The sequence below is a fragment of the Cryptomeria japonica genome, chromosome 4 (assembly GCF_030272615.1).
Source record: "Cryptomeria japonica chromosome 4, Sugi_1.0, whole genome shotgun sequence".
Classification (NCBI taxonomy): domain Eukaryota; kingdom Viridiplantae; phylum Streptophyta; class Pinopsida; order Cupressales; family Cupressaceae; genus Cryptomeria; species Cryptomeria japonica.
In genome coordinates this window covers 722,519,641-722,542,095 of record NC_081408.1, presented here as the reverse complement: position 1 = coordinate 722,542,095, position 22,455 = coordinate 722,519,641, and the positions used below count along the sequence as shown (strand labels likewise).

The 22,455-nt window shown below is 33.3% G+C and overlaps 2 protein-coding genes across 2 annotated transcripts; both read left to right on the top strand.

Annotated features, from left to right (window-relative positions):
• The first annotated feature begins 635 nt into the window (after positions 1-635).
• On the top strand, positions 636-2,041 carry LOC131032101 (xyloglucan endotransglucosylase protein 1). The gene is made up of 4 exons (XM_057963020.2): positions 636-860; positions 950-1,050; positions 1,190-1,383; positions 1,504-2,041. The coding sequence occupies exons 1-4, from the start codon at positions 701-703 to the stop codon at positions 1,868-1,870; spliced, it is 822 nt and encodes a 273-aa protein (XP_057819003.2). The 5' UTR covers positions 636-700; the 3' UTR covers positions 1,871-2,041.
• Positions 2,042-18,172: 16,131 nt separating this feature from the next.
• On the top strand, positions 18,173-19,700 carry LOC131032100 (xyloglucan endotransglucosylase protein 1). The gene is made up of 4 exons (XM_057963019.2): positions 18,173-18,405; positions 18,488-18,588; positions 18,730-18,923; positions 19,047-19,700. The coding sequence occupies exons 1-4, from the start codon at positions 18,246-18,248 to the stop codon at positions 19,411-19,413; spliced, it is 822 nt and encodes a 273-aa protein (XP_057819002.2). The 5' UTR covers positions 18,173-18,245; the 3' UTR covers positions 19,414-19,700.
• Positions 19,701-22,455: the final 2,755 nt, after the last annotated feature.

Here is a 22,455-nt window from a genome sequence, read left to right as displayed (position 1 = left end):
CAGCCTAAAGCTCGTAAAAAAATAAAGAAAGATTCTTTTATATTCAAAGATAATGCACGGTTTATATATAGGTCTACAAATGAGTTATAATAACATACTTCTTACAAGAAATGCCTAAGGAGATGTTCATATCTTACCCCTCAAATTGAAAAAAATGAAGATTTCAACCTAAAAACTATAAACCTATAATTATATATTTGATATTAAACCTTCAATAAAAAAGAATCGAATTATTTTATTGTGTTGCATAAGTAATTTTTATAAAATATGTTTCGGACCGCACGAGCACATAAATTGCGTGTTGATGGACAAGCAGAAGTGAGGACAAAACCCAATTTGCTTATGGGCGGCAGCACCCCAAACCCAATATAAAAATTCAACTTTAAACGTCGTAAGACACGTCAACCCTGGCCCTCACGATGCCAAAATAATTGAACGTTATCCACAGCTGTGAAACCTCTGTCACGCGTTAACTATTTCCACGTTCATTTCATTTCCTTTCGCCTCCACTGCCGAAACAACTGGCAGCTATACACCGCGGGTTAGGGGCCGCTTCCGCCTACCACAACAGACTTCCCAGAAATCTCGCTCAATGGCTTTTTGCTTGTATATATATCTTCCCTTCGCCTCATAATTTCCATCGCCCTTTGCTTTCTGCTCTATCATATTAATATTCGACTTCGACAGCTTCACAATATCCATGGCGCTGCTCTTCTTATGTTTAGTCTTAACACACCTTGCTTATTTGCAGAATGCCTCTGCAAATTTTTACAGCAATTTTGACATCACGTGGGGTAATGACCAGGCTAAGATACTTGACAACGGCCAGCAGTTGCAGCTTACTCTCGATCAGTCCTCAGGTATATAGTATATGCATTTTATAATTTAATCCATCTATGTTTCACTGTTCGATTCAACGAACATGACTAACCTTTGTTAATTGAAACAGGTTCAGGGTTCCAATCGAAGAATGAATATCTGTTTGCAAAAATCGATATGCAAATCAAGTTGGTGCCCGGTAACTCGGCAGGCACTGTAACAGCTTACTATGTAACTCCCTCTCCCTCTCTCTTCAATATGCTCTAGTTGTCGAATTAGTACCCAGCGGACATTGAATTTTACTGCTTCCGAAATGAATATTCCATGTAAATTCATCTACTGAATCTTTATCTTTCTTTGATGGGTGCAGATGTCTTCTCAAGGAGATAAGCACGACGAAATAGACTTTGAGTTTCTGGGAAACCTGTCTGGAGATCCCTATATCGTGCAGACAAATGTTTTCTCACAAGGCCAAGGCAATCGAGAACAGCGAATCTACCTCTGGTTCGATCCCACTGCAGACTTCCACACTTATTCCGTTCTCTGGAATCCCCAACAAATTCTGTAAGTAATACTAAATTTACCCCTACCCCTTCAACTTAAGTGTTTAACAACCTTCCGGGCTAATTAAGGCTCTCAAGTATTACCGTGTCCGTTCTAATAACATAAACTATGCTTGAGCAGATTTTCTGTGGATGGAACTCCCGTGAGAGTGTTTAAGAACAATGAGAATGTGGGTGTGGCGTATCCGAAGAATCAAGGCATGAGAATATATTCGAGTCTGTGGAACGGAGACGATTGGGCAACTAGAGGTGGGCTTGTGAAGATCGACTGGAGCAAAGCCCCCTTCGTCGCCTCATACCAGAATTTTAATGCACAGGTGTGCACTTCTTCCTCTGACTGCTCTGCGAATGCATGGTACAGTCAAGCAGCATTAGATTCGGGTGAGCAGCAGCAGCTTGAATGGGTGCGCAAGAACTATATGGTATATGATTACTGTTCCGACACCAAAAGGTTTCCACAGGGCCTTCCTACTGAATGCACCCGTTAGACATCAAACGCTGAGTCAATCCACTCTACCTCCGAACATGAAATTTTTCTGTATTCTTTAATTGTACAATATTCGCCCTCTTTCATTCTTTTACCTTTCCCGCAATTTCAATGTTTTATTTCTTTCAACATGGAATAAACAAGGGCTTCACACCTTGGCAGATTATGTGGATCTAAACTCTTATATGATCAAATGCACACTAGTGCCCACCTAATTCCGTCGAATAATTTCTGATTATAATTAAATAAATAATATAGTTGTCGGTCCAATTCCATAATCAAGAATGCTTAGATTTGTTTGATTCTCATTTATCTCTAAACTACCGCTTTCATAATCAATGACAACTCTCCTCAAAGCATTCCAAGACAATATCAGCCAATGATAGTTCTACACAGGGTGATAATAGAGTCCTAATTTTAAAATATACTATCAAATTTACAAGGCAAGTCTTTGCAAGGACATTTTATCTATCAATACATGTAAACACATTGAGTAGATATAAATTATTCTTTTAATCACATATATCCTTTAGTAATCTAGATATCACCAATCTATTTCAGATACAATAATCAATTTTGTGTTTAGATTGGTTATACATATTGTACTTTTTAAATGCCTTTTACCATGTTTGGGTTGTATGAAATTTTAACTTACAAACAATTATGAAGCAAATTTCGACTCATAGATTAGCCATCCAATTTTATCAAGCATTGATCATATGGGACAATGCCATAGAAGTGTGGTCAAGAGAAATAAAAGAAGAGCTCAAGATAGAGAGAGACAAAAACAAATAAATATAAAGAATTCGATTATTTCCTCAAGTTCTTGCTTAAGTACATAATACAAACCATTACATTTCTTCTTAGTTGGTGCAAATCTAGGTTTCACATCTTTTAATTTGAGGTGTACTAAAGCTAGATTTATTTCATTTGTGTTGTCATTTCTCCATCCACTAGCTTTGGCTACAAGGAGGGTCCACTAACTTACTTAATTGGAAACATTTTATATATTGTATGATATATATGGGGATACCTTTAAATGATCTTCATTAAAAGTATTAGCATGAGTAATTATCACATGGATATTCTAATTTAATAAATTAGTAACATTGAAGTAGTGGATAATTGATTTTTTAGAGATAAATAGTATTCCAGAGAGAGATATAGAGGAGGAGAGTGAAGAGTAAATAGATAGAGAGGAAAGGAAGGAGAGAGAGGAGAGATAGATAGAAAGATAGGGAAAGAGACAGATGGAGAGATAGATAGAAAGATAGGGAAAGAGATAGATGGAGAGATAGAGAAAGTGGAGATATACATAGAAATAGACAGAAAGAGAAATGAGGGGTCAATGGAAATAATGTGAGGTTAGGAGAGGTAGGGAGAGGGTTCAGAAAAAGGTAGAAGAGTGATGGAGAGATACATATTTGGTAAGATAGATGGACAAATATAGAAAAAATGATAGGAGAAGGAAAGGAGGTGGGGGAGGGGGAGGGAGGGGGGAGTTTATGATTAATTGTTTATTTTTAAATCTTCTCTTCATTTCAATAATATGGAATTCTCCATGAATGACACCAACTATGTGAAAGTGGAAGCTTAATTGGTACCACTAACCTACATCAAATTTGGTATTGAATCTTTTTCAACAAGGCATTCTCTATTTAATTTTATGAACACCTGTTGCTCTGTAATGTCCCTACTAGTTAGTGATCAATAACCCGCAAAACAGATTGTTAGACACAACAAACATATATATATATATATATATAAGTAATCCAAGTTACAATTAAACTTCGATGCTTAATTAACATAATCATAATTTTTATCTAATAAAAAGGATACGAATGTCATACAAAGGTATGTCCCTAGGCGACTGTGAAGCCCACCTTCTTGGAACCCCTTGGTTCCAAGCCCTCCAGGAAATCAAAGATGAATTCAAATCCTGTCTTGGGTGTAACCTCTTACACCCAAGCCCTCCAAGGAAGACCCTTGCCTTTCCTTGCCTCGGATGATGCCTTCATCATCCAAGTCCTCAGAAGGGATCGGCCTAACCTTTGAGTCCTATCTTGAGTATAACCTCTTACACCCAAGCCAGCCAAGGAAGACCCTTGCCTTTCCTTGTCCTGGATGATGCCTCCATCATCCAAGTCCTCAAGGGAATTGACTCGATCCTTTCCTTCTTGGTTGAGTTTGAATCAACCAAGCCTTGTATTTGCATAATATTTTTTGTTCGTAAATATTCCTTTATGTTAACATGAGCTCTTAATGCATTATTTAATTAATTTGTATATATCAACATGACCTTTAATCCTTCACATTTGCAATATGTTTCTTAAAGTACCTTGTATTCATAAACCCCTCTTAATATGCACTTATGTATATAACATTTACAAGATTACTTTTTGTTCCTATTTTATAACTAGTGAATGTTATACCTTACAATATGTATAAATTCTCACTAGACAATTATGAACATAACCTATCAATGGACTTACCCCTTACCCATGTTCATTAATTAATACTAATTCATATTAATTAGCCTTACCCTTAATCTTACCTATTAATATTAGTAATAAAGAAAAACCATCATATATTATACCTTCATTTAATTTAGGACAGAGTTCTTACCTGGTTGTCCATTGACCTCCCTCCCTTTCTTTCCCTGGAGTCCACTACCTTCCCTTCCTCCTTGCTACCTCCCTTTATAACCCATGAGGGGTTGTGTCCCCCCACGAGCCCCTTCCGCATGAAGGGGTGCGGAGGTAACTATAGCCTAGGTTGCGGTTACCTACGCACCACTTCGTGCGGAGGTAACCCAGCCTTTATACGCTAACCACATTTTTATTTAAACATTTAATATAAAATTTTAATTACAATCCACATTACCTTTTTAATTATTTAATATATATTTCATGTAATATATTATTTTCTTTTTAATGTATTAAATATGAAGTGCATTTCATGTATTATTTCCTTTTAATACATTAAATATAATTTCCCCCTTTTAAATATATATATTTCTTTTAACTATATTCGATATTATATATCAAGAGTATATTTAAATAATTTTTCCAAATATTAGTTTTAAATAACAAAACATATTTAATTTATTCCTTTACAATATCTTTAACCCTACAAATGTTTTTACATCTTGTGATACCATAGGGGTTATCACATGCTCATCCTAATGACATAGTTTTAATTACTATCCTAAAGGGATCAAGGTTTGTGATTCACACTAGGAGGATAAATTAATTTTATTTTTCATATGTGTATATCTTATGAGCTTTTGTTCAATAGTTTTATTATTATCATATTCACATCTTATGTTCACATGTTTATGCGGATCAAAATTCATCAATAATTCTTATAATGTCACCTTAAGTTTATCTATTCTTGCAAGTTTCTTATTTAACCTTGATGGCTCCCATCAATTGCTTATGATTCTTATTGAAAGCAACACTAGTGCTAATTTCCACCACATCTTTACATATGATCATGACCACATGACATTATCCTATGGAACATATTTGTCATACATTTATTTCCTCTCCTCCAATTCTTTATATTCTTTATACACAAACAATGAGAATGAATAATTATAATAATTAATGACCATTTATATTTTTTGTTATTGATAAGATCATGCCACATTACTATTTCATGCTCTTTATAGCTTCATATCACAAGTAATCGATAGTAATTATATATCATGTAGTTCTTGCATGCCCATTGAAGCCTTTGTTGCTCACTCAAATCCAATGCTACTTCACTTACCATGGGATAAGATTAACCATAGAAAGAGTAGTGGCATGCACAATATGAAGCTACCAAAGTGGAAGTCATATATTATTGCAATAGGGAAGAAAACAAAGACCGTTTGAAGCTGAAACAAAATGCAAGAGATATATATGAGGAAGGTAGAGAAGACATGGGGGCTTCACGAAATAGGCAATATCATATTACGTGTGTTCATATTGGGTGGTTTAATATCCCAAAAATGAGGGTGCAATATATTGCCCTTTGGTGAAAATAGGGGGGTTTCTAATTCGGGCTATGAAAAATGCAATACTTTGTACAAATAGGGGGTCTTTTAATTCAGGATATGAAAAAATGCAATACTTTGTACAAATAGGGGGTCTTTTAATTCAGGTTGTGTATTGGGAGGGGGTGGAAAAAAAGGAGTTTAGGGAAATATTTTTTGAAAATAGGAGGATTCTTTATTATGCCATGAACGCAGGTGATATAACCCAGGTTCACTAAGTGAAGCCCCTGTGAGAGAATCAAACCATCAAACATAAATTTCTGGAAGCCAATCATATGAGGAGTTGGCCAGTGGTGTATAGTTGTCATTCATTTTGGTGGCTTCATAAGGACATAAAACAAGTTTCCGCATTACAGAGTGGGAATAGTTGTGTAATGTGTTTACACATAACAAGCTGGTGTTTTTGTATTGTGTGGGGTGACATCCTACATTGCAATTTAGGATTGATTCTGCTACACGCAATTTTAGTATCGGCCACCGATGTACCACGTGTGAATCTTACTATGCATTTAGAATGGCCAATGATTTCCTTGGTGATAGAATATTTTTATGTCACTATTATTGGTAGGATTTTGGATGTTTTAATGGATTTTATATTTGATAGTATCTATGCAATAGAAATTCTAGGATGTATATATGTAATTGGTTAGATGTTTTCATTATAATATAATGTTAAAGGTTTTCAAGTGTTTTGTCATATATTTATGTTGTTTTTTTACATTAGAGTAATTCTTTGTGTAGGATAGTCCATATAAAGGGAATTATTATTTTAGATTGTGTTGGATTTGTTGATGGTTATATCTATATATGATGATAAGTATATCTTATTTTTGAGGTATGGTTAGTTAGATGTTTTTAGTTGCCTTTGGTTGATATTCTTATTATTGGCGAATTCTTGGCTGCTACTTACGATTATATTTTACAATTATATTTACTATTTGAGTTTTGATATTGAATTATGGCAAATTTTGAAAATTTTCAATGTGATAGTTAATGTATCAATACCTTTAGATATGATATTTTTTTCCATGCATTGGCATGGTGGAAGATGAGGTAGTTCTTAATTGAGATGGAGATCACCTTGGTTGTTATGAGTGGATCTTGATGGAGACCATGGATGTTTAGATGGTACATGTTTGCTATAAGGATTATTCTCTTATTATTGAATTTATATTTGACCATTTATGCAATTAAACAACAAGTGAGATAATTTTAGAAAATATGTGTTTCCCACCCTATAAAACATAACTAGCATATATAAATATTTAATTATGATGCATCCAGTGATTTGAACACAACATATGATAGAAATTATGGGGGAGACTTGAATTATGTATGAGATGTTGGTTAGGTATTGAATGTAGAAGTCACTTTAAGGTAACATTGTTTAGGGAGCTCATAATTTTGATACAAATGGTTTAGGCAACACTACTTACATATTTTGTGTAATTTTTTTTAATAAAAGAAAGAACATTAGTATTCTCTCAAGTTGGATTTATAATCTCTTATATGTTTCTTATTTGATTACATGGATGGAGATGTGTGTCTACATAGTTCTCATTTTCTTGTTCAAATAGAAGAGTGCGGCTCATTTGTTTAATCCTTTAGATGCATCAAACATAGATACTCTACAAATGTATTTTTATCTTATCCTTGATAGAATACATTAAGATATGCGAATGATTTTGGAGGTGAGGTTTTTCATTAAAAGGTTTTCTCATGGTACATCTAGTGTTATATTTCAAATATGATTTTTAAAAATTATTTTTTATCATCAAATTTGAATATTTATTTTATATTATTTTCCTCATGAGAATATTGTGGAATTAGAATATTCCACCTATAATTTTCTTTGAACATTCTCATGACATGTTATATTACAATCGATATTATTAGAGAATAACTATATAGTAGCTATTTTTGGAAAATATTTCATTTAGTTATTTTGAACCTTTTTGGTAATTTTAAATTTCTAACTAATTTGAATTCATGTGTAAAATTTGTCGTAATTGTCTATAAAGAAGACATAAATATTTTAACAAGAATAAGCTAACCAAAGAATGTCAGCAAATATTAGTTATTACATTATTAATGTTACATGGGATTATAGTTAGGCGATTATGAATCTTATTTAGTTGCTCAAACATTCATGGAGTCAACTTAAATGAGAAATTATCATTTTGAACTAATGAGAACCGACGAGAAGACAATAATCAATTATTTAATTTATTGATAAATGTGAGAATCATGCTTCCATTGAAAGACATAGTTAGTTGATGATTGAAAAGAACTTTCTAAAGAGATAAATTTAACTAAAATGAGAAGTTAATTGAAGAGATGAAAATATAAATTATTCGAAAAGAGATAAAAGATAATTAATAAATGATAAATGAAAAATATATGTGATAAATTGATAAAATTTATGAATGATAATTAATAGTACATTAAAACAATTTGATTAATGGTTAGGGAATGATATGACAATGATTAGAATTAGATTAATAATTTTAGTGTCTACAACTTGCACAAATCTTGTGAAATGAATAGGGATTATATTTTATACATTAAAATCATAATTTTCTACTTTGACTAGATGTATTTGAACATGTGATCAATTTAAACTAACTTCAAATGGATGTCATTTCTCTCATAAAATTATAATTTCAAATCACTTTCACTCTATACAAAATTTTAATATTTTAAAATCTATTTTCCATAAATAAATTTTACATCAATTAAAAGAACCTCTCACCTCTCTGCTAAGAATTTAAACCTATTTCTAAATTCCCCCTCTCAAACAAATTCTTGATTTTAAAAAAAACAAAGATTGATAAAAACTAAAAATTTAAATTTCAACAAAAATGTTTCATTGATTTTTAAAAAAAATAGTACTTAAACTATTCCAACAATAATCATTGAATTCATTAATAAAATTCTAAACATACAGATATAAAGGAGCATTTCTTTCATTCCAAGTAAAAAGATATTTTTATGCCTCTGTACTTGCAAAAATATGGCAGCAACTATGAGAGAAAATACAGTAGCGAAGAGAAAATTTTCCCTTACATAATATCACATAGCCAAAGACGAACTTACAGGGAATGAAAACGACAATTATGAGGCAACCCAAAATATACATATAGGGGGGCACCCTGCAAACCCATTGAGAGCAGAAAACTCGTCGGTGTTCAATGAAAATGAGAGTTGGCCTGTGGTCTTCCACGGAGGAATCAATGCCTTGGTGACATTAATTCTGCGTGACAAAGGTGGCACAGCTGTCTAATGTAGATACAAATGACAATTAAACTTGGGTTTTTGGTGTTGTGCAGTGGGTAGCGTCTTTATTTCTGGTATACACAGTTCTTAGAATTCTACACCGACATCTCATGTGTTCAATTGTTGTCCACTTAGAAATGCTGATAGTTTCCTCCACACCAACGCCTCTAATCATTGGTAAAGATTATAGGTTGTTGGATTTTCCTTTACTCCTAGCATATCTTTTGTCCAAGCCCCAACTCCTAACTTCTCATATACCTGTTCCATAATCAGCAATAACGCTCTTTGGTATTCTACGAGTCCACATCAAGCCATAATAATCTTAGACATGGTCAAAACCCATTGCATTTTCAATAAATATAGTTAAATTAATCTAATATCAAATTTGGTAAGCAAGTTCCTATAGCGAGACTTAGCATAAATTCCTGTACATATCATGAATAGTAATCACCCCCTCTCTCTATTAATAGATTTCGATATGATTGAAGCTCTTAATTGGCCTATAAGAAGCTCCTTTTTTTGACATTTTGTATTTATTTGACCATTTTTTAAATGTCTATGACTGGGCACCTTGTCTATATTTCATTTTTGATTTTTTAGTGTACCATTTTTATATTAGTTCACCCTATATAGATAGGTCATCCAGCCTATTTTTATTTTTATTCTTATTATTGCCATCAACTCAAACTTCTACCAAATGAGCATAATTTGTGGTCTATTTAGAGATTTTAGAATATTTTGCAGATTGTTAAGAAGTTTGAGTTATTTTTGTTATACATTCATTGAGATTAATATGAGCAGAAGCTTGTAGATTGCATGATCTATGTTTATATTCTACCAAATTGTTCTGTGTAATCTGGTAACATCTATTATTTGGAGTTAGCAACATGATTTAATCTTTTTGTCTATCACTTTATGAATCATATTGCGCACGTCAGTGGTGTATGAGAATTATTGTGATAGGCCATATTGTTGATGATTTAATTTCCATAGATTTGTGAAATTGATGATTTTGCAAGTTTTCTGGAGGTCCGTTGTTGAATGCTAACTTGGATAATATTTGATAATTGCTTAGATTGCAGGGAACTAATTGAGTAGTTCATTAAGTTGTCATTATATTGGCCTTTATTGTTATTTTTTTGTTTCCCTTTACGCTTCGCATTTTATTTCCCAGATAATCTTAAACCATAAAAATACAAAAAAAAAGGAACTACAATTACCCATAACCAGTGAGATTTAATTCTAACTAGCAGGCCCCTTTACAGGTATAACCACATCAACCATTGGGCTACCCATCACCATCGAGACCCGATTATAGAGACCTTGGAGTAGGGAGTTTTCCCAAACTCGTTACTTTTCAGGAGAGGTGGTGAGTGTTCACATTGGCTACCTGACTGTTGACGGGTGTGTCAAAACAGTCGTCAACAAGTAGAAATAGTGTAATTGGACTCATATTGTTCATTTTGGCACATATTGGGGGTCATTCATCAATTTTTGTGGTCACATTGACTAGTTAGTCAAAAATTGTCATCTTGACAAAAAGTTATGCAAAAAATGCAAAAATGGTTGTCAAAATACAAAATGGGTGGTTAGAGTTAGTTGGAGTCGGTTTGGGGGTTGTTTTTGGATGTAGGTAGTATATATTTGAGTGTGAGGGTTCAAATGAAGTTTTTTTGGTGTGTTTTGAAGAAATAAATCAATAAAATGTTCACATTTTCCTTAATTATCATTGTTTTTCTAAATATTGCAGTTTGATATTTCTTTAGTTTCATGGTAAAAGTTATTTGTTTTGATTATAAATCTATTCGATGTCATAGGGTAGTGAGTTGACTTCATTTTAGTGTTTGTGGCATTTGATTTCATTTCTTTTTGAAGGAAAAATCATAATTTCCTTAAAACTGCCAAAACCCTGACTAGGGTTACCCGTTTTGGTAAAACCCTTGTAACTTTTTTAATGATTATTCTTGGGAAAGTTATGAATGACTTTGTTTTTGCATTTCATACTGAAAATCAGACTGTCATGAACAACAAGTTGTTGATGTTTTGAAAGTGTTCCAATGAAAAGAGGGTTTTGAGAGACCATTGGAAGGTAGTGGGGGGTGTGGAAAAGAGTTCCAACCATAATCCAAGAAGTGGTAAGTCCAAGAAATCAAGAAACAGTGTAATGAAGTGACTGTCCTAAGGAAGGGGTTGTGACTATCATAGTATGATAGTAAATTGAGTTCCTACACTTTGCAGGGTTAGGAAGGAAGTTAGTGTTGGTTTTTTGTGTCTGAGAGGTAAGTGGAAAGGTCCTTTTCAATAATTAGTAGTTATTGGAAGAACCTTGGTGAAGGATTAGTTTGTATTGATGACTTTCCTCTTTGTTCCATATTGTCTCAGTCCTAATGTTCAGTTAGATCCTCTTTGCAAATGAGGTCATTGTAGAAACCTATTCTCATTGTGAGCCAAGTGAGAAGGGTGTCAATGTTGTGTGGGGTTCCTTTAAGCAAATCTCAAAAGGATTTTGGGGCTTACGAACCTTGGTTGTATTTTTGTCTATCAAAAAAAATTATTCTCAATGCAAGAGTCAGATTGGTGCCAAGTGGGTTGTAGGAGTCAATGCCATGTTTGGTTTCTTTAAAGTATGTGTTGTTCAATGTTGGTGTTTTGTAGTCTATTGAAGTATAGTAACCCCTTGAGATTATTTTGAAGGTTGAGAAGACAAATAGGATGGGAGGAGCCCATTGTTGTGAAATATGTTCAAGGTGATTTTTGTGTGAACCCTTATCCTTTGGATCACCTTTAAAGGGTTGAAACCAAACACTCATTTAGAAAGATAGAGGTCATTCAAACCTAGGAACCAGGGGCCTTCAAAATAATCCTAGAAAATTTCTTAGAATTAGAAAATGAGAAAATAAAATAGTTGTTCGATATTTTTGTTATGTTGATTTGTCCTTACATTTTTAGACTTGATAAACCCATATTCTAATAGTTTTAATATGAGGAAGATTTCCACAAAATATCCCAACAAGAAACCTCTTTAAACAATAAAATAGATCAATAAAAAAAGACTTTGGGATCTTAACTTCAAATACCATCACACTAGGAGTTGAAGAAGTGCTAGCCACATGAGGAACAAGAATAATAGAAGGTTCAACCAACATTGAGAAAGTAGTAACCCCCAAAATATTGTCACCAACATCCTCACCATTATGGTACATGTTATCTGATTGTATTTCAAACCAAAGGCTTCCCCCCAAAGTTCTACACAAATCATTAGGGGATATAGAATACTAATTGTTGATTTTTCCAAATATTTGTCCAAAACAATGTTTATATTCTAAAAGTCCAAGGAAATTGAGACACTGATCTTCGAGACATCTAGGATGAGGGGTTTTGAGAGGTTGGTCAAACCAACCAACGTATCAGATCCTTCTCTACTTGCCACCAAAATACTAGTGGAAAAAATAGCTACAAGGGGTAGGGAAGAACAAGAAACACCCAAGGAGGCATCAATTACACCACCATTAGTGTCCTCACCCACCAAGATCTATATTGGCTATTTAAAAAGAAAGCATAATAGGGGTTGTAGCAATGATGAAGCCCTATTAGATGCCCCAATAAGAGGAAGCGACGATGATGGGAAAGGGAACCAACACCTCAGACTAGGGGGTCTCTCATCAACAACATCCTTCATATCATTGATCCAACACTCTATCACTAAAGCACCAAAACCCTTCTCTAGAGGAACCATTTTGGCCTCTAAATGGACCAAGGCCTCTAAATGGAAGGCATGGGATCCCAGCAAAATATCAAGAAGGAGATCACTATCATCATCTGAGGGGCATTCACCATCATCACCATCCTCCTCTTTTGAACCACCATCATCTACAACTAAACTACAAGATTTGTCTTTAATGCTCGTGACTGGGGTTTTAGCTATTTTCACTTTCACCCTAGCTCTAATTTCCATCATTTCTCAAAATGATGATTCCAACCCTAATTGTTGGAAATATTCTAAGTAGACAATAATGTGTTTCTATGAAGAAAAAACTTAGACTTGACCTGTTCATTTATCTAGAGTTGTAAGAAACAATGCTCGGATCTGAAAAAAATAGAATCAATGCAAGGCTAATAACAAATTATCCCTTTTAGAGTGATCTCCAAAATCCCTTTAGTCATAATTTTTTTTTTCTCTATGGGTCTCTCAAATAATGGGAAGTCTTTTCCCTAGAATTAAGGTTTCTCACTAGATGATCTCCTTATTGTGAGAAACTAAAGTTTAAACTTAAAATTTCTTGTGCTTAAGGTTTTTCTCACATCATCATCAAAGGGGACTGATTGAATGTCATCCTTTCCCTAGGGTAAATGTACCAAGATGATGTACAATAAGGGGGCTATAAGTGGCCACTTTTTTTTCCTTTTTGAAATTAGCTAAACTTGAACTTGGAGGAGTAATTTGAGACTCGTGCACTCAAAATTTGAAGATACCAAAAAAATTAGAATTGTAGTATTCTAAATATAGTTTCTAAAATAGTAAAGTTTTACAAAAATGGATAAGATTAAGAGGGTCAAATCCTTAACACACACAAAATTGTTCCCATTATTTTAACAAAACATAATATAATGTTTGGTGTGTGGGTGAAATTTTTCATAGTTGCATATAGTATTTTGAAAAATCCATTGATAGAAATATAGTTAAGCATGACTAAAAGAAGTTGTCTATTTTTTTTGTAATTTTTTGTTAATTTTTTTTAAATGATTTTTCAAAGTGGATGCATCCTGAAAATTAGATCACTAAGTGTGTGAGTCATATAACATGCACTAGAAAGTAATTGAAAATGCAAAAAGAAAATTGTGTAAAGAATGAAGTGTAGAACAATAATATATAATTTTTTTCAAGTTTGGACAAGTAGGTCAAAAGTTTCAAACTTGTACACCACCTTTTGATTGATTTTTCTAGGGCTCCACATTAACACACTTGAGTAGGGTTTCCATTTTATGTTTATATATGTCACTACTTGTCACAACCTTAGACACAGTTAAGGTTCAAATAACAAAATTTATTTCAATATCGATTAGGTTATTTGTGGAAGTATGAATACCAAAATAGGGGATTGACTAAGGCAATATCCTATATAGCCATAACCATTTTCCCTCTCTTTGTGCTTGTCTAGGTATAGATCCATAATCTTATAATAATTCAAAGATATATGAAGATTATATTTTCAAAGATGAAGATTGTCATCACAAATTTAGGAGAAATAGCCTAGAGAGGGGTGCCCAGCACCCTAGTCCTATTTGTTTAAGTTAGGTTTTTAAGTGATACAAGCTTTAATTCTTCTGATTCAAAATTTGGACATTTCCTTTAGTTTATGTAAACTTGGAATTTAAAGGCACCCACCAAACTAATTTGGTACAAAAAACTATATGCTTTGAGCTCCAGGTGCACCTTTGTGTCTCTTTTTCATTTTTGCTACTTTTTATTAATTCTTGTGTTTGTAATTATATTTTATCAATTTATATCATCATTTATGCATTCTTTTAGACCTAAAAAATTCTGAATCAATAATCCATCTTCTTTACAATAAGGGAACATAAGAGGTTGTTTGGCTCTCTTTGAACTTTGAGTTTCCCAATCGAAATACCTTTGGTCTATTTGTGTTTGAATATTTCATCGAAGAAAGGTTGTAGTTAAATTACTAGCTACTTGAGCCTACCTCTTCTCTATATCCAAAACTATTTACATTGAGATTATCCATTTAGCGTATGCTACTTGTTGGCTAGTTTGTCATTTATTTATTTTTCTTATTGATTTGTCTTTTGATCATTTTATCTTTATCTTTGATCTTTGATCTTGATATTGGATCTTTTTCTCTTTTTCTCTTTTATTTTAACATATTTGAGTTAGCTTGAGGAAGTCACCATCTTCATATTATGGTGAAGAGTGAGAAATGGGGTACGATAATTTCTTTTATTTATGTTGTTTGATCATTCATAGTCCATGATAATTTTCACTTGTTTATATCTTATTAGCTTTTGTTCAATAGTTTTATTATTATCATATTTACATCTTATGTTCACATGTTTATGAAGATCAAAATTCATCAATACTTCTCATAATGACATCTTAAGTTTATCTTTTATTGCATGTTTCTTATTTAACATTGATGACTTTCATCAGTTGTTTATGATTCTTATTGAAAGCAACACTGGTGCTAATTTCCACCACCTCTTTACATATGATCATGATCGCATCACATTATCCTATGGAACATATTTGTCATACATTATCGCATGAATTTGCAGAGCAATCAGAGGAAGAAGGCCGTGGGATAAGATTAATCATAAAAGGAGCAGCGCCATGCACAATATGAAGCTACCAAAGTGGAAGCCATATATTATTGCAAATAGAGAAGAAAACAAAGGGCGTTTGAAGCGCTGAGAAAATGTAAGAGATATTTATGAGGAAGGTAGAGGAGCAAACCCATCAACCACAAATTTCTGGAAGCCAAACATTGCAAGTGGTGTATAGCTGTCATTTATTTTGGCAGCTTCGTAAGGGCATAAAACAAGTTTCCAGATGATAGAATGGGAATAGCTGTGTAATGTGTATACATACACATAACAAGCTGGTTTTGATGTTTTGTGTGGGGTGACGTCCTACATTGCAATTTCGGAATCGGCCACCGACGTACCACGTGTCAATCTTACTGTCCATTTAGAAGGGCCGACGATTTCCTTAGCGAGAGAAGATTTTTATGTCACTGTTATTGGTAGGATTTTGGATGTTTTAATTTATTTTATATTTGACCATATCTATGCAATAGAAATTCCAGGATGTATATATGTAATTTGTTAAATATTTTCATTATAATATAATGTTTGTCGTATATTTACTTTTGTTTTTTACATTAGAGTATAGTGTAAGTGTAGGATAGTGTATATAAAGGAAATTATGATTTTAGATTGTATTGGATTTGTTGATGGTTATATTTATATGTGATGATCTTATTTTTGAGGTATGGTTAGTTGGATGTTTTCAGTTGGCTTTTGTTGGTATTCTTATTATTGGCAAGTTCTTAGCTTCTACTTATGACTATATTTTATAATTATATTTAGCATTTGCATTTTGATAATGAATTGTGACAAAGTTTGCTAATTTTCCTATGTGATAGTTAGTGTATCACCACCTTTAGATATGATATTTTTTTTCATTCATTGGCATGGTGGAAGAAGAGATAGTTCTTAATTGAGATGGAGGTCAGCTTGGTTGTTATAGGTAGATCTTGACGGAGAACATGGACATTTAGATGTTCGCTATAAGGATTTTTTGTTTTTATTGAGCTTATATTTGACCACTTATGCAATTAAACAACAATTGGGAGAATTTTGGGAAACATGTGTTGCACACTATATAAATATTTAATTGTGATGCATCTTGTGATGTAGATATGACATATGATATGAATTATGGGGGACACTTGAATTATTTATAAGATGTTGGTTAGATATTGAATGTAGAAGTCACTTTAGGGTAACTATTTAATATGGGAGTCACTAAGGTAATATTTAATTTGGGAAGTCATTGTTTATGGAGCTCATGATTTTGAGACACATGGTTTATGCAACACTACTTACGTATTTTGTGTAATTTTTTTTAAATAAAAGCAAGAACAGTATTAGTCTCTTAGGTTAGATTGGCAATCTCTTATATGTTGCTTATTTGATTACATGAAGCATGGATGGAGATGTGTGGCTACATAGTTCTCATTCACTTGTTTACATAGATGAGTGTGGCTTGTTGGTTTAATCCTTTAGATGTATCAAACATAAATACTCTACAAGTGTAATGTTATCTTATTCCTAATATAATACATGAAGTTATGTGAATGATTTTGGAGGTGAGGTTTTTCCTTAAAGGGTTTTCTCGTGCTACATCTAGTGCTATATTATAAATATGGTTTTTTAAATTATTTTTCATCATCAAATTTAAAAATTTATTTTACATAATTTCTCTCATAGGAATTTTGTGGAATTAGAATATTCCACCTATAATTTTTTTGAACATTCTCATGACATGTGTTATTACAATTGATGTTATTAGAGAATAACTATATAATACCTATTTTTACAAATATTTTATTTAATTATTTTGAACCTCTTAGTTAATTTTAAATTTCTAAATGATTTGAATTCATGTACAAATTTTTTCTCAATTGTCTATAAAGAAGACATAAATCTTGTAACAAGAACAAACTAACCAAAGAATGTTAGCAAATCTAATCACAGTTATTACATTGTTATTGTTACATGGGATTATAGTTACGTCATTATGCCTTACAACCATCCTGCCTTTATATTCAATCAATCAATAATGAATAATGAATCAAGCAAGCTTTCATCATTATTTGGCATCAGAGAACATCATTTTTGTGCCTGAGTTCGATAGTATTGGGGAAGATCGCTGCTTGAACAGGTATGGCAATGCTTTATGCTAGGCGTCGTTAGAGGTGAAAGGCCTTAGAGGAGAAGGCTGTGTGTATGCACAGGCGTACACGCCTCTTAACTTTAAGACTCTAGAATTCTTTTGTTGTGTTGTATACATAATTTTTGTAGAAGATGTTTGGGACCCAAGGAGCAGGTCGGAAATTGCGAATTGATGGATAAGCAGAGAGATGACTCAATATCATCCTCACAATACAATTTGCTCATGGGCGGCGGCAGTCAGAACCGTCAGAACTTGTATGTGCCCACAAGTTATCAAATTTCAAATTAAAATGTCCCCACACAATGCCAAGAAAGTTATTGCTATCCACAGCTGTGAAGCCTCTGTCACGCACAAACATCTGTTTGTTCCATGTTGATTTCGTTTCCTTTCGCCTCCGCGGCCAAAACAACTGACAGCTATACACCGCGGCTTCCGCCTACCACTGCTAAATCGACTTCCCAGAAATTTTCGCTCGATGGCTTTTTGCTTGTATATATATATCTTCCCTTTGCCTCATAATTTCCATCGCCCTTTGCTTTCTGCTCTATCACATTAATATTCGACTTCTACAGCTTCACAATATCCATGGCGCTGCTCTTCTTATTTATAGTCTTAACACATCTTGCTTATTTGCAGAATGTCTCTGCAAATTTTTACAGCGACTTTGACATCACGTGGGGTAATGAGTACGCTAAGATACTTGACAACGGCCAGCAGTTGCAGCTTACTCTCGATCAGTCCTCAGGTATATATTATGTCCATTTTATAAGTTAATCCATCCATTTTTCGCTGTTTTGAATATGACTAACCTTTGTTAATTGAAACAGGTTCAGGGTTCCAATCGAAGAATGAATATCTCTTTGGAAAAATTGATATGCAAATCAAGTTGGTACCCGGTAATACGGCAGGCACTGTAACAGCTTACTATGTAACTCTCTCTCCCTCTCCCTCTCTCTTCAATATGCCCTAGTTGTTGAACTAATACCCAGTGGACATTGAATTTTACTGCTTCCGAACTGAGTGTTCCATGTAAATTCATTTACTGAATATTTATCTTTGATGGGCGCAGATGTCTTCTCAAGGAGATAAGCACGACGAAATAGACTTTGAGTTTCTGGGAAACCTGTCTGGCGATCCCTATATCGTGCAGACAAATGTTTTCTCACAAGGCCAAGGCAATCGAGAACAGCGAATCTACCTCTGGTTTGATCCCACTGCAGACTTCCACACTTATTCAGTTCTCTGGAATCCCCAACAAATTTTGTAAGTAGTATTAAATTTACGGTTACCCCTTCCACTAAAGTGCTTAAAATTCTTCTGGGCTAAGGCTCTAAAGTATTACTGTGTCCGTTCTAATAAATAAACTATGGTGATGGTATTGAGCAGATTTTCTGTGGATGGAACTCCCGTGAGAGTGTTTAAGAACAATGAGAATGTGGGTGTGGCGTATCCGAAGAATCAAGGCATGAGAATATATTCGAGTCTGTGGAACGGAGACGATTGGGCAACTAGAGGTGGGCTTGTGAAGATCGACTGGAGCAAAGCCCCCTTCGTCGCCTCATACAAGAATTTTAATGCACAGGTGTGCACTTCTTCCTCTGACTGCTCTGCAAATGCGTGGTACAGTCAAGCAGCATTGGATTCGGCTGAGCAGCAGCAGCTTCGATGGGTGCGCAAGAACTATATGATATATGATTACTGTTCGGACACCAAAAGGTTTCCACAGGGCCTTCCTACTGAATGCACCCATTAGACATCAAATTGAATCCGAAGCCGATTTAATCTATTGTACTCTCAGGACAAGAAATTTCTCAGAATTCTTTAATTTAATTAGTTTGGTACGATTCCAATACAACATTAGTTTCCTCCTCTTGGATTTGGATAGTAGTCGGTTTGACAGGCTTCTTCATCTGTTATACTTAATTTCTTTGGGGATTTGCTCTCTTGTTTTGTCGTAACTTACTGTTCGTGGACTGTTGTTTTAAGGGTTAGCACTCTTTTATAGCTGCTATAATAATAAAAAACATTAGTTTCATCTAATTGAAAGTGGATGTAGCTCTGTAGTATAACATTAGATATGATTAATAATTGATTTGCATAAATTCGATTGATGAAAACAATGGAGGAAGAATTTTATTTATAGAATTTAAAAAATAAATAAAGATGAGGATGCGAATTTAACTGAAATATCTATGGAATGGAATCAATTCAACTATTAATTGAAAAATATCATTTTGAATTGATGAGAAGACAATAATGAATTGTGTAATTTAATTGATAGATAAATTTGAAAATCAAGCTTCAATTTAAAGACAAAGCTAGTTTATTATTGGAAAGAATTTTCTAAAATGAGATATGTTTAACGGATGTGAGAATAAGTTGATTGAAGAGACAAAAATAAAAATTATTTTCAAATGGATTAAATAGAAATTAAATGTGACAGATTAATAAAAATTTGTAAGTAATGTAAAAACAATGTTATTAATGGTTAGAGAATGATATGACAATGATTAGAATTGGATTAATAATTGTAATGTCTACAACTCGTACAAATCTTGTGAAATGAATAAGATTTACATTTTATAAATTACAATCAACTTATTATGTGGTCTATAGATTCCACAGAGGAATTAATGTCTTAGTCGATAAAACAAGAAGAAACAAGTTTCCGCGTGACAAAGGTGGCATAGCTGTCTAATTTAGATACAAATGACAATCAAACTCAGGCTTTTGGTGCTGTACAGTACGTAGCGTCTTTAAATTTGGCATACACAGCTCTTAGAATTCTACACCGACATCTGATGTGTTCAATTGTTGTCCACTTATAAATGCTGACAGTTTCCCCCACACCTACTCATCGAATCAATGGTAATGATTATAGGTTGTTGGGTTTTTCATTACTGCTTACATATCTATTGTCATTGGTTGTGGGGTTGTAGGCACGTATGGAAAATGTAGAAGCGAAGAGGAGGCAATGAACTGCTTGACCATGGAATGCTACGGTTGGAGGATATGCAGAAAATGGGTTTGTTGACAATGAAAATTCTGTAGTATATGGACATTCATAGCTGTAAAGCTAGCGTTCTCCCCGCCTATGCCAAAATGGGAGCTTTGTAACACAATTAAGACATCCATTAAACGATAATGAAAGTGGGATTGTTGTCAAATATTACAGTTGGAAATGCTCTGATGGACATGTATGGAAAATGTTGAAGAATAGACAAGGTTCCTAAACTGTTTAACAAAATGCCTCAAAGAATGCTATATTATGGAATTGAGATGGTTTACAATATTTGAATTAATGACGCACTCCTGAACGTATCCTAACATTATAAGCTTTCTTATGAGCATGCAGCCATTCAGATTTAGTGGATGAGGGTTGTACATATTTCAATCACTAAAGTGACCTTTATCGCATTACATCTGTAATTTATCATTGTGTGAATGTTTGAGCTTCCTGCCTATGCTGAGTATCTCGAGGACAATCATTCACATTTACAAACATAAGAGATCTATGCGTTAAAGAGATTGACTTGGAACATGAAGGCAATAGGGTATTTGTAAAATTCAAGACATTTATTTTGTGATGTGAAAAGGGAGGGAAAATAATTATTTTTTTGCTATCATATTGAAAGCTCGGCAATTACTTTTCATAGCCTTCTTAGTGATTTTGATTATCAAACATTTATTCCTTAGATGTTCTTCTCAACCATACTTTTTAAACCAAATTTTATTTATTGTAGGTGGTGCAAAAATCTCAACCTTCTTACCTTTCATTAGAATTTTTTACTTCAACATTATGTTCTCCCACTTCAATTTGAAATTATCAATTTCATTCTTTCCTACTAAATCATTCTCCCATATCTTTGACTAAGATTCTACTTTGGTGATCAGTTCTACTTCATCCTTATATGAAGAGGAAAAATTTCTCATCTACTTTTATTATAATGTGAGGGGTTAATCCTAAAATAAACCGTTCATTTCTTTTATGTCAAAGTTTGTTCTACTTTTCTAAGCATGCTTTTAGATAAATGTTCATAATATTTTACTAATTTATCCTTAGTTTTTCTCATCTTCCATATTTTATTCATACATTAGGTGAATGGAAATTTATCAAAAATAAGTCACTCAATTCTTTGCATGCTTTATCATGCCTAAGGAGTTCTTTAATGCACCATCTTAGTGCATAACCATTGAGGTCTCTACCAAATCATATAATTAGGTCTAGTCATCATTAATGCCAAACCCACTCCAATAAAAATCCAAGATAAAGAGATGCTCACTAGCATACTTGGTGTATTTCCAAAAATAGGAAGCATAACCATATGTGCATCCATATTTGGAGGAGGTATAGGTGTTCTTTATTCATTTTGTATTCCTAGGGGCTATCCTTTCTCCTAATCTATTATCTACTCTTGGATCTCTTATTCTCTCTTTATAATTAATTTTTTGTCTACTTTCACTCTTTTTCTACTTGACTAAAGTAATTTCTCTACCATTATCAATTGGCAATTGAACACCTAAGAACTCACTTTGTAATATATGTCACAAATCTCATACAAAATTGCTTCTTGATCTTTCTTTCTCTAATATAATTGAGGATTCACTAGTTATATTGACATTTTAGGATAAAAATACAAAAAATTCACAACATGGGAGGTGACTCTTTGTACATGAGGTTTATCTCCTCATAATATCTCTTTGGCTTGGGGAATATGCTGGTTGATAAAACATCATTAGTAAAATATCTTTAATTTTAATTGAGTTTTTATCTTCATCAACCAAGGAATTGCTC

Excerpts from the sequence above, each read along its gene's own strand:
- LOC131032101 (XM_057963020.2), top strand. The coding sequence starts at position 701 with ATGGCGCTGCTCTTCTTATGTTTAGTCTTAACACACCTTGCTTATTTG. Across the intron at positions 861-949 it reads TACTCTCGATCAGTCCTCAG|GTTCAGGGTTCCAATCGAAG; the intron begins GTATATAGTATA and ends TAATTGAAACAG. Across the intron at positions 1,051-1,189 it reads GCACTGTAACAGCTTACTAT|ATGTCTTCTCAAGGAGATAA; the intron begins GTAACTCCCTCT and ends TGATGGGTGCAG.
- LOC131032100 (XM_057963019.2), top strand. The coding sequence starts at position 18,246 with ATGGCGCTGCTCTTCTTATTTATAGTCTTAACACATCTTGCTTATTTG. Across the intron at positions 18,406-18,487 it reads TACTCTCGATCAGTCCTCAG|GTTCAGGGTTCCAATCGAAG; the intron begins GTATATATTATG and ends TAATTGAAACAG. Across the intron at positions 18,589-18,729 it reads GCACTGTAACAGCTTACTAT|ATGTCTTCTCAAGGAGATAA; the intron begins GTAACTCTCTCT and ends TGATGGGCGCAG.